Source organism: Dromaius novaehollandiae, chromosome 27 (assembly GCF_036370855.1).
Source record: "Dromaius novaehollandiae isolate bDroNov1 chromosome 27, bDroNov1.hap1, whole genome shotgun sequence".
Lineage (NCBI taxonomy): Eukaryota > Metazoa > Chordata > Aves > Casuariiformes > Dromaiidae > Dromaius > Dromaius novaehollandiae.
Genome location: NC_088124.1, coordinates 3,558,375 through 3,571,378, shown reverse-complemented (window position 1 = coordinate 3,571,378; position 13,004 = coordinate 3,558,375). Strand labels below are relative to the sequence as shown.

Genomic DNA, 13,004 nt, shown 5'->3' with positions numbered 1-13,004 from the left:
GCCTTACCCATTGCCCTTTGCTGTACCTCACCAAACGCTTGGTTAAACGTGACTAGGTATTCACCCCCTTCTCTGGGTACGGGAAAACAGACGCAAGCACCAAGGGTTCTGCCCAAAGGAAACAAAATCCAGGTATCCTAATGTGCAACTACATAACCAGCCCACAGTACTCTATCTGCTCCTAGAATTTGAAATACAGTCTTCCACATCAGTATTCAGTCATAAGGCAACAGCTCTAAAGCAATAGTTTCCTTTCAGCCTTAAGCAGCAGGGTACAGATCCAGTCCCTGGGGAAGTGGAGGAGACAGAACTGCTTAAGCAGATGGTAAGATACAGCTTTTACCAACAGGTACCTGAACACCATCTGCTGCTCAGGTGGTTTAGTACTTCTGAAGTCACCCCCAATAAGCCCTTCTTCTCTGGTTAATCTAAGAGAGAGACCCATCTGGGATATTGGTTACCCATTTTCCCCTTGTAGGGGAAAAAAAAAAGCAAAAACAAACATTTATTTTCCAGAAAGATTTTCAGCTTGCAGGAAGAAGGCATGCAACAGTGCCAGATCTAAGCCATGGAAGGTGAGCATATTCACCTGGCAATTTTAAATGAGACCAAGCGTTTAGGAGATCAAACTTACTTGAACTTGTTTACTCCACACAAACCAGCCGCAAATATTGCATCAATGTGAGTATCAGGTAAGCGGCAGAATTCCTCCTGCCCTGGATGGACCAGGCAAGGCACCCCGACCTTCAGAGCTACCTTAATAATGTCCCCCAAAGCAAAAAATGAACTGGTTTTATTTTGTCACAAATCGAAACATAGTGGTAGAGACAGAAACCTCAATAAATGAACAAACCTCTACCAACTTCATCTCCTCTCCAAAAAGGGCTATCAAGTTATCTCTTCTAAAGCAAGAAGGGAACAAAATTTCTGCTTTTGTCTCAGAAAGTCTACCTCAAAACCACCCCAAAACATTCTGTAAATACAAAAAGGAACAAGAAGCAAGAGAAAGGTCATCTATCCTACATCTCAGGCTAGATTACAATGACTCACAACATAAAAGTAGTGATCAAGAGCTTTGGGTTATTAGCTAGACCAGCTTACATAAATTTAGTGAAATTATCATCTCTGTTAGTGCTACAATCTCCTTTCAGCTTTTCTTCTCTACAGTAGAGCTGACGTTTGCTATGCCCTCTGCATCTCCAACATGTACAGGTTTCTTACACCTATGTTCCTTGAAAAAACATAGTATTCTAACCCTCCTCAGCCAGTCTGTTGATACACTTGACCTTTTAGTACACACAGCACTCATTTCACTAGGAAGGGTAAGGGAATTTACTACATGGAAAGAGACCTAGTGAAAACTGAAGGCCACGTTACTGCCAAAACCCCACATCCAGAATTTTTGCGCAGGACCTTTTTTTGGAAGTGCATATATTAGCAGCTCCACACCCATCCACCTGCAAGTGCAAATCAGCTACGAAGCAATTGCCAAGTTCTGCACCCACAGTAAACAAGCAAGTGAAAAAAAGCCAAGCCCAGCCTAAAGCTTACCATCCACACTGGGATTGAGTATTCCCACCTAAATTAAACCTAGTATTTTAGCTATGAAAGGCTGTATTTTAGCAATGAAAGGCTAGTTAGTCCACTGTCTCACCAAAGCTATCTGATTTTTACTTCAACTTTTTTCACTGACTGATGCACAAATAGAGCTGTCACCAATCTTCGCTGGGATGTGTACGACAGACAACAGCACAGCAGCATTCCCCACGTGAAGCACCTGATTGATATAATCTTTTAATGTAGAGAAGCTGCATCAGTATACACACTGCCTCTGCCAGGCCAGACAACGGTCTCTGCAGAGATCACTGCGATGAAAGTGTGCAATGCTATCCACAAGCAACTGTTAAGTGGCAGTGACTTTCCGTCACTGCTGATTTAGATTGTACTTGATAGGTGAAAGGCTTTATTTCTACCAATTTCCTAAGCCATTCATCCGATCTTCAGTAACTGAGAATCTTGAAGCAGGAGCCAATACAGCTTACAAAAGTTGATGTTTGAAGTGCAAAACACGAAAAGGGTGATTGGTAGTCTGCCAAACAGTCATTCCCACGCATGCCATCAGTAAAAAAAATGCATAGCCCTGGTGCAAAGTAGGACACTAAAATATGATCCATTGATTTAGGACAGGCAGTTCATCCAGTTAGGAACTATAGTGCTGTAGGTGAACTAATATTAGGGCTTTATTAAGTCATTCAGCAACCAAGTGTTATTGTCCTACACAGCCTGCTTAAAGTACAGTAAAGCGTTTTTAAAGGATTTTAAAATCAAACTATTTTGACATAAGACAGTACACACCTACACATACTGGTTGCATTAACAGGTGGATTCTGAATTGTAAATAATCCTGCAATTCAATTTTCACACACAAGCAAATAAAAACAGTCAAAATATCACTCAGACTCATATAGCATCCATCAAGCAAGCTTTTTGAGAGAGATTTAAAGTAAGGATAATTTAAAAGTCACCTACAATTATAAACAAGACAAGGACACAGGCAGGAATAATCCTTTGATTGACTATTCCTGACAGATAGATTCTGGGATCAAAATGTTGAGCTCTGTAGTCTCCCCAGACCAGTTAAAAAGAAATAATCTGATTCATCTCAGGTTTTGGGGGTATGGTCTTTTTTTTTTTTTTTTTTTTTTTTTTTTTTTAGCATTTTCTTATGTAAAACTCAGGAGCACAGATAGAGAGATATTTTGACTTATTTGCACACGTAACTGGAGTAGGCTCCAGCCACTAATAGTTACAGCACCCAGACAAGATTATATAAACTTTAAGAAGGATTTGAAGCAAAAACAAAAAGGTGGATCTGGTAGAGTCTATCAGAGGCAAAGGTATTTTAACGTAACATGAGGAGTTGGCAGAGTCAGACAGTCAAATTCAAAACCTTCCTTAGCAGGTCTGGCAGAAGCAGAAGGGAAGGGCTTTGCAGTTTGTAACGAAGAACTATTACACATACATCACAGTCTCATCACCTACCCATTCTCCTGTTCTCCCAGGGCACCTACCTTACTGTATGTCACTACCGACAAGTTGTTCGAGTGACTGCTGGGGGAGAGATTTACAGAGTTTTGTGACAGTCCATTCTGATCTTGTTCAATTTGGTCAGGAGCAGGCCCCCATGTGTTTTTGCTGATTGTGCCTAGCTCGGAACCCCCAGGGTCTTTTAGGTTGTTTTCATCTGGTTGCCTGTTCTTCTGTGGAGAGGCGAATGGGTTAAAGTTTCCTTCTACCTTGCGATGCGGTTGTGTGTTGAACTCTGTTTCAAAGGATGACAGCTGCTGTGTTACTCCTAGAAGTCCTCCAACCTCCACGCTGAGGATCACCCAGATGACATCTATGAAAAGGGAAAGACATTCAGGTCATCATTAGGGAGAGCTTATGGAGAAGGGGAGGGAAAGAAAACAGAACAGAGATCCCATCCTTTACGATGGCAGGAAAAAAGAGAAAAAAAGAAAAAACATTGTTCATAACACATTTTATAAAGCATTAGAAATATTGGCTAAACACTCATCAAGTCTAATGCCTCCAGAAACCAAGCAAGTTTTACTCCTACTGAACTTACAGAAACTAACTAAAACCAAAAACAACAAATCAGCATGACACTGTGAAACTCCATACTTCAGACTGCCAGTGGCAGGCACTGCAAAAGAAAACTTTTTAAAGTGACTTTATCCAAGGCCACAAAGCAAGACTGAAATGAGAGCCCCAGAGATACCGCTCCCAATCTTCTGCTCTGATGGTAAAAGCCAGGGTTTTTTTGTTTAGTTTTGTTGTTCTTTTAGTAGCCAAACCTTTCAAAAGGGTCACTTAGAAGGCAGTTAGGTCTATGACAATTAAAATATTTCTATTCCAGTTCCAGAACACTCACATTAGGTGGACAAGCTACCTTTGGGATATCATTATATGAATTCTCAACCTACTGAATAGAATAACAACTATATGAACAGTTCAAAATATTGACAGCTCTTACCTCATGCATATCTATCCCCTGTACATAAATAAGATTATTATTCTACTTACCATTTCATTTACACCTCATGCAAACAGTGTGGCTTATTTACATAAATAAATTGGTTGATATGTACCCAAATTCAGTTTTATTGCTTTTTTTCCCCTCCATTAAATGTGCTTGAGTTTTGTTTTGCTGCGTGCAGAGGAAGAATTCAAAAGAACAACAGCAATACCTTATTTCATCTCAGCAGATCCAATAACCGCACCTCATGTCACATGTAATTCAGTTTCCAGTTTTTCTGCAGTTAACATTAACTTACAAGGGGCTGCTTTGTGCTGCCACTGCTGGCCTGGGGGAAGGAGACAGCAGGTTCTTTTGCTGTTTGCTTTTACCACCATCGCTACTGGAGCAGCTTTAATTTGCAGAAGTCCGCCTTCCACTCGCTCCTCGGGTTTAATAAGGCTGGCTTCATTAATTTTGCGTTTTACGAGGCAATTAAAGACAGGGGGATTTTACTTTACAAAAATAGCAACGGTTAAGGACCCCCAAAATCCCACCAGCGCTGTAACCCCCTTCGGAAACGCCCGGGAGGCTCCCAAAACGCACAGGGGAGCAGCCGGACCCCAGCGCACGGCGCAGCGCGGGGCCTCCGGCGGCACCGCCAGGCAGCGCTGCGGCGCCCCCTGCCGCCCGCCCGCGGCGCCGCGCCCGCCCCCGCCCCCCCCCCCCCCCCCCACCGCTAATAAAAGCTAAAACCCGAAATAACCCGAGCCCCTCGCCGAGCCCTTGCACAGCTGCCGGGCTAAACTCGGGGAAATCAGGGACAGAGAGGTGACCACGTCGCGGGGGATGCATCTTTACTGCCAAGCCCAGGCGCCAAACAGATTTTAACGTGTAGATGTTTTCTTTCAAAATGTGTAACTTGGGGATATTGATCCTAAACTGCTTCTTTGCCGTCGTGTGTGAAAGCCCCAGTTTTATACGCGCACAGGCCCACGGCAGGTAATGCTAGTTGAACTGGCCTTTCAACCTGGGTAGAGGAATTTACGCTCTTCTTTCAGGGACAAGTTACATCCACTTGCAACACAGGAGAGTCTTACAGTTCTGCCAAAGAAACACGTACTTCTGAGCAAAGAGTTATTTTTGACTCAGAGCATTAATATTTCTCATTCAAATCCATATACTCAGGATACTCCCAACTGCCAAAACAGTCACAAAGATGTTCTCAGTATAAGCTAAAGCTGGCTCAAAATGACTGCAATACTCCAAACGAATGAAGATGTTGGTGGGTTCAGGCTGAGGCATTACACAAAATATCATACAGTGATTTTTAAACAGTTATAAAAAACTTTCTACACTAAATGCACCAGGTTAAAGTATTAGAACCTGGGCCACTTCTTAACCAAACTTCTTAGATGGGGATTTCATCATTTGAGAAGTTCTTAGGCCTGTGTTTAGTTCACCATGTTCAGCACTGGGTAACTCGGAAAGAATCCCGACAAGGACTGACTGGGTAAGAGTCTCATGGAGAACCGTACAAGTCCCTTTATTCTCCAGAGCTTTGTACAATCTGCAGTTTGTTCCAGAGTTTAGAAAACAAACCTGTGCTGACCAAGAAAACAAAGAAGCTCACTTAATGTTTTCTCTATTTTATTTTCTATATTTAGTCTCAGAGCTGGCAGACTTCCGCCTTCTGCACTTGGTCAAAGCTCACAGAATGCACATTTTGTGCCCTTCAGGTTTAAACGCAGTGGGCACTGGCCGTCAGATTTCCAGAGAGCAGCGCTTACAGCACGGAAACCAAGGACCTTCACAGTCAGCTGTATCTTCGCAGAGGATAGTAATGTGTCAACAGCCATTGCAATAAATCACACAAGTAAAGTGCACAGCTAAATTATCATTTAGACATCAGGAGAGTGTCTGCAAGGGGCCAACGGCAGCATCTATTTTGCCTACAATGGGAGCATTACGAAGAGGAGCCTGAAGGGCCGGAAAGGGAAGCACTCACCTCCGTAATAGAGTCCTGTGGCAGTGCACATGCGCCACTGTCCCTGATACATTCCTGCTGTGCTGGGGCTGCACATCTGAACGCTGACGTCTGCGATTTCCTGGGGCTCCAGGGACCTGACCATCACCATGTTTACATGGCCAAACTGGTCTCCCCCAACGTACTTCAGACAAACCCCTGGGGGCCACGCCTCTGTCCCTAGGATTAAGCAGAAGAAAGAATTAATGACAGCACACCAGGAAAAGCTTTCTGTCTGTATGAGAAGGGATAAAACATGTTTAATAAAATAGTTGTGCAACCGTTGAACAGTCAAAGGAATATCAAGCTGTACGTAACCAGCAACGGATGTGGAAGCCAGCAATGGACGTGGAAGAATACATTTCTCAGATAAGACATAACTGGTCCACTGCGCAACCAGCATGAGAATTCATATTTCTCTTTAAATAATCTCTAGCTCTTCTTTACACAGGAAAATCCTCAAAGTCCTAGCTGTTACACTGGGTAACAACTGCAAAAAAAAAAAAAAAAAAAAAAATCAATGTAACTGATATTCGCCTATGCTTTAGCAACACTAGAGACAAAGATGAGGTCCAGACCTAGTTTTTCCTCATTTCTTTTTGCCTCCCTACAGCTCCTGAGCCTTGCAACTTCAAAATACGTGCTATTAATATAAAGTGCTGGAAACATTTTTTCCAGGGAGTCACTCCTCTTTCAGTCTGTTGGCAGTCTCAGGAGACACTAATAGTTTGAACTATAATTGAGGAGCTAGTACTATTTTCTAAATAGATTTATTTCCCCTTCTTGCACCAACCCTTCTCCTAGCCCTACGCAAAGGTGAAATGGTGAACATAAGCTTTATTTGTGAAGACCAATGTTTAGACTGCAGATACTGGGACTGACAGTGTGACCTGGCTATCTGAAGACATATAGAAAACAGTTATTGGGTGCAAACACAGCAGTCTCCAGCAAAGATAACAAGTATTGGGACAGACAAAAGGAAAGTTCAGAGATTCATGAAAAAACAGGTTAGCAGAATTTTCTTTTGTACATGCCCTGATGTTACAGGCCTGCCCGAGGACTTTGGGAATACTGCTGCTTGCTTAAGGTTGGTGGAAACAGCTAAGGAAAGCCTGAACCACCAAGCTTGGAACCACTCGAAGTCTGTTCTGAGGCAGGGACAGTGGATGCTGATCTGACCTACGGTTACCTCAAAGAGCATCCTTTGCAACAGCTTGCCTGATAATTTAATCCCAGGAGATACTTCAGGGAAGACATGGCAGGGATTGGTTTTCTAGTCAAGTCCTGATGTGTGAAATTTACAGTCTAGCAGAGAGAGCATGATGTGAATAAGCAACATGGGATATTTGGCACAGGGGATATCGCTACAGTTGGAAACAGTACTGAGATAGGGAGGTTTCTGAAAGAGAAGCTGAGTGATTAACTGACCTCACACTAGAGTGTGTGGGAGTTGAGTATGAAGTCTCATCTGAAAGGGTTGGCAGCCCAGCAACATGGTTTAGTTTAAATTATTTATGTGATTTTTATCGGTTTTAATGGCTTTAGGCTTGCAAGGTGCCTAGAGTGCTGCAACTGATAAGCCCCATAAAATGAAATGATGATTATGTCATTCTATTTCAGTACATGCATCTCTCAGGAGATGATAAATTGTAGTAACTGTCCTGCAAAGCCAGCAGCAGCTGGGGGTAGAGAGGGAAGAGGAAATAAGTCTGTTAAATCCTGCTGCTCTTTCAGCAATGGTTCTATACAAACTGGTCTTTTCGCAGACAAGCCAAGCAGAGTCCTGGAAGGTATTAGAGCAGGGTATTAGTTTTTAATAACACATACGAAAACCTGATTGAAACTAGCCTATTGCTTGCGCGCTTAAAACTGACAATCTCTCAAAAGCTCTGCTTGCCATATTCATCAGACACTAAACGTTTCAATGACACATGCCTCAGGTATTTTATGTTCTAGAACTGAAGTCATTTAATCAAGGGTTTCTGTAGAGTTGTTAAAAACCTTGGCTTTACTTCAGTTATCTACCTAACAAGCAGATGTTATCTGGAAATACTGTAGTCCTTTGATATTATATCTCAATTAAACCTTAAAATGGTTTTAAAATATTATGGTCCCACCTAAGCTGCACAGTCATAACACTGTATACGAATTTGGATTTAACTAAAACATGCCTCAACAGCATGGTTTTAACCAGATTTGGCCCCCAGCACCCATGTGAGACTACAGATACACTTCTTAAGAAGTTGAGCTTTAACCCACACAGAAGCCAAAACAAATTTTGGCCTTGCCAGGAACTTCTAAGTCAAGATTAACTCCTTTGCTTCAATTTAGAAGATCCATGGCTTTCAGGAGGTCAAACATTCCAAGAACAATGAAACATTGCTAAAACTAGGATATTAAATTAAGGCTGGATTTGCATGAAGGAAAGAAGACAAGAGGAACAAGAGAGGAAGGAGACTGAAAGGAGCAAAACTGGTGTAATCAGAACACACAAAGTAGGATGTTACTTGTAGAGACACAGGATCTGCCAAATTTGCTACATTTTTAAGACTTGTATTTGAGGCACAATTCTAAAATATCTGCCAGCCAATTCTGCACATTACTGGAGCTTGAGTAAGCTATACCCACCATCTTTCCATTTTACTGAATTAACTAAATAGAAAAAGGAGAGAGAAATAATTACACCCTCTCTCTATAATATAGTCTTTATAAATTAAGGTTCACATTGGGAGAGGAAGGGAAGAGGAAGTCATTTCTTCTCACCTCTGATGTCCTGATCAAATATTCTTATAGTTTTTTAGTGTTTGTTATATTATGATGTTTAGCATAAATCTGTACAGTACTCAAGCACTGCAGTTATTTACAAGTAAAAATATTAACACAACTGCAGTTTACGCATGATGATTCATGATATTAAACCTTGTTATGCTATCATTCTTCTTTACAGAAGTGCCAGCAGGTCAATTAAATTCAGACACACAGGTTAAATATTCATGCAACATCCCGTCATTGCAACACTTGAGGACAAGGTATTTCCCTTTGGATCCACGGATCTTATTTTTTTTTCCTCTAAGTACACCCCAACAGATTAAATACTGAGGATGTATTTTGCCTAGTCTCACTTCCCGGATTCCAGTCACTGTTTTGACTTATCTCATACTGGAATGTGGTCTCTCCAGCCTCGCATCCTCCCAAAACATGAACAAGCACTTCTGTTTTAAGTGTATTAAAAGTAAAGGGTACCTGCCACATTACCCTTGCATAGTCATCTCTTCTTCTCAGTTAGATCACTGCATCACTGCCTCTGCCACAAAGAACACAGTTCTGCAGAGGGCACAACTACCAAATGATGGGGACGTTCAGAAAAGATGGTGTGACAAAGAGTGGTTATAATACAGGCTGCTCGTGAGCTAAAAGATTCTGAGATTAAAAGGGATCTCTCTGCTGACTTAAATTATCCCATTTGTTTGTGTCAAGTGATCAGAAACATGACTAGCTAAGGATTCTTAATCTAGTCTCAGATTCAACAGTTTCCATAAGAAGTTGACTTGTATTGCATTTTCTCCTTACCTGTCTCTTGCTAAAGAAGCTTCCGAGATTTTTTGTTAATGTGACAGCATGGGGAACAAGATTAGAGAACTAAGCTGCACATCTAGACACAAAACATTTGTGCTGACACAAAAAGGGGAATCTGCATAGGTTGGCAGCCTACCTCTTTCAGTAACAAGGCTGCTCAACGCCAGCTTAAAGTGCACACAAACCTCCTGCCTTAACTCAGCACCTCTTCCATTGCATGTGCCATCCTTATCACCTAATACATACGACATGCGTTTAGCTAAAGTCTAAAAGACTTACCTGTGTTCTGTATCCTCCATGTTTTTGTAAACTGGGTGTCAGGAGGGATGGACTCTCCCTCTCCTATGGTGACATCTTCAACAAAGGACATGGAGGGTACATTGATATTTGGGCTCTCAAAATCATAGTAGGCTCCAATGGCGGCTTGTAGATTCCTAGAAAGCAAATAAATAAATAAATAAATAAATAAAAACACAACTTTAAGGACAGGTGGGTCAAGGTCCTTTGTACAGGTTTATGTATTTTGCCCTAAATAGGTAAGCAAAAGTATTATTCATACTGTATTAGACCTGCTGCTCACATCTTCCTAAAGTTTTTGTCTCTATCACATGTGAATCCTCCAAGATAACTGAGCTCAAACCAGCCTTTTACTTGGTAGGGACAATATTTTGGACCACTTTCATAATCAGCTCCCTATTTTCATTGAAAATCTTGTAATTCAGTTTTTGACGCTTCTACTCCATTAGCTCCTTATGAAGTTTGCCAAGAAGTTCAAGAGACATTGAGGGAATGGCTATGCAGCAGTATGTAAACAACAGAGCTGTTTCTTCATACAGGCCTTGTTTCCTAAAGATAACTTCAAGTAAACTGAATCTTTTTGTTTTATTTTGGTACAAAAGGTCCAGAGGAACACAGGATGAACAAAACACAAAGAACACTCTCATGATAACTCTCAAGGCCAAAGGTGCATCAGTAGCTATGGATAAGAACACAAGCTCTGCTGCTTTTGAAACATATGGTCATGCATGAGCCATGGGTACTCTATGACTATTTATTAACCATTAAGTGCCTGCTCGGCTCTAGATAGTCACAGCTTAAAAAAAAAAACTTATAAACCATCTCAAACAAAAGTTATTATTGAATAAAGACAAACCATGGTGGAAACCTGTGATATATCAAGTTATTCAGAGAGCCACAAATGCTATTGATTCCTGAGGTGTGGGGTAGCTGAAACTCATGACGATTAATTTGAAAAGAGGAGCAGTCAAACAGGAAGCAGATTCATGAGTCTTAGCTGCTGTTCCACGATACGCTATTAAGTTATTAGGTAAGTGTTTGGCAAGTCATGCAATTCCTCTGTTTATGCCTGTCCGTGAGGTTGTGGCCCTAAATTTACATGCTATGAGTAGGTGCCACGAGAGGAGAGATGAATAAAATCTCCTCAGAAGCAACGGGCATAACAACTGGTTCTTAGTCTTGACTACAAATAGTTATGCTCCCTTTTTGAGCAAGATGGGGAAGAAAAAAAAACCCCAAAGAACTAAAACAAAGCCATGTAGAAGGCCAGTCAGAAACTGCACTATAGGAGTATGAGGATTTATCGAGGGTTAGTATTGTTTGGTGGAGTGTCCTGTGTCTAAGCTGAAGCCAAAAAAGCCAAGGTGAAGCAAGAGAAACATTTGCAGCATGACCCTGAGAAAGAGCAAACATAGGGCTTTTTGGATAGCTTGCCAGCTGGAAAGGGGCTTGGAACGGTGAGCAAACCAACTGCCTCCTGTTCAATTCCTACAGTGTTCAAGGGGAAAAAAAAAAAAAAAAAAAAAGTCAGACATATCCTGTGTAAAAACAGAGCTGCCTTGGAGAAATACCACAGATTTCTCCTTGCAGAAAACACAGGAGACCCAAAGAGGAACTAGTAACACTGGAGCTCAGGTCGGAGGGGTAATGGCACCAGCAGGCAGATCTGAGAGCCACCCAGGCTGGGAGGAAGAGGACCTCAACAGATGCATCAGTTCAGTAATCCATCACCACTGACAGAAGATAATCACGCTGCATTAACTGTGGGAGTCACTGACATCCTGATAAGTCTCCCCAAACATATCCGATGCGTTAGGAGTTACTGGAGGAATGTTCTGCACAACATGGCCAGAGCGACGGCCAAATTCAGCAAATTACGACTTACCGTGAGACCTTTTGCCATTAGCACGGAATGGGCTTTGCGCCTAAGAGGAAACCCAAGAGCTACCACGTAAGATTTTTACCTTTAGAACAATAAATTTCAGACCAGAAGACATTATTCAGCTCTAGGCATTTTTCTAGGAGTGTCAGGGCTATATTTAATACAGCCAGCTCAGTCAAATGCTACAGGAAGGGTGCGTGTCACATTAGCCAATAAATAGAGACAAATGCTCAGTTTTACGTCACCAACCGCCTGTTGCTTATACACGGCACAAGATTTACATAACTCGCGATGGGGCCGTGCCAGGAGACTCCTGTTCACTCAACCAGTTAACACGGCGATCCAGGGTTCAGTTTTCACTAAAACGTGTTCCCTCTCTTACAGCAATCCCGTGACAAAAGACGGCAATCCTGCTCTTTCCCTTCCTAATTCACCATTACATAAAGCCATTTCCAAACATTTCACATCTCCTGTGTCATGACTGTGGGATCACTAGTAACATTTTATTTACAGTAAGGAGAAAGAAAACATTAGAGTTGCAAGGGGAAGATTTCTACTGTAACTCTTTGTGAGGCAGCCTGCCCTGGTTTTTTTTGTTTGCTTGGCTGTAAATACGCTCCAAAAGGTAGTGGGCTATTTGTGCACATAGGCCCGCTGCCAACTCTCTTCCCCTCCCTGTGTCATATTTCATTGCTTGCTTTGCCATTGGAAAACAACTCCGGTCCAGGGCAGCATTTAGTTAAAAACTAACTAAAGAAGAATACCTGCTGAAAAACCGATCTGCCCCCCGTCTGGGACCGAGTATCACAACCTCCCCCATGCTCTCGCCCTTTCGGTGAGCGAGCAGGTTTGGCTGGGGGGGGGGGGGGGCTGTTTGTTTGGACACAGCTTGGCCTTCCCACCAGAGATTTATGAGGAAGCTTCCAGAAACTAAAGAGAAATTGAAAGCGGCGAGGGCCAGAGTCAGGATGACAAAGCAAATCCGAAGTTCAGGTCCTCCGACAGACAGGCCCCGGAGACAGCCGGGGAGAGGCCGCGGGGCACCGCGCTGCCGCAGGAGAGCCCCGTGCTCACGCCGCCAGCGCGTGGTCTCCGGTTACACAAGCGGCAGCGAAGGCAGCGTATCCCCGCGAGCTTCCTCTGAGCTCTCTTTCCAAGAGACACTGCTCCCCCCAAATCCCCACGTATTCGTTTGAATGCAGCAG

General features: G+C 42.5%; 1 protein-coding gene across 1 annotated transcript in view; it reads right to left on the bottom strand.

Annotated features, from left to right (window-relative positions):
* The window catches only part of ILRUN (inflammation and lipid regulator with UBA-like and NBR1-like domains), a 34,654-nt gene that overhangs the window by 9,271 nt on the left and 12,379 nt on the right, over positions 1–13,004 (bottom strand). Inside the window, exons 2-4 of the mRNA XM_064498329.1 lie at positions 9,900–10,054; positions 6,027–6,224; positions 3,072–3,400 (exon numbers count right to left, since the gene is read on the bottom strand). Of these exons, the coding sequence (XP_064354399.1) occupies positions 3,072–3,400; positions 6,027–6,224; positions 9,900–10,054 (682 nt within the window). The remainder of the gene's footprint in view (positions 1–3,071; positions 3,401–6,026; positions 6,225–9,899; positions 10,055–13,004) is intronic.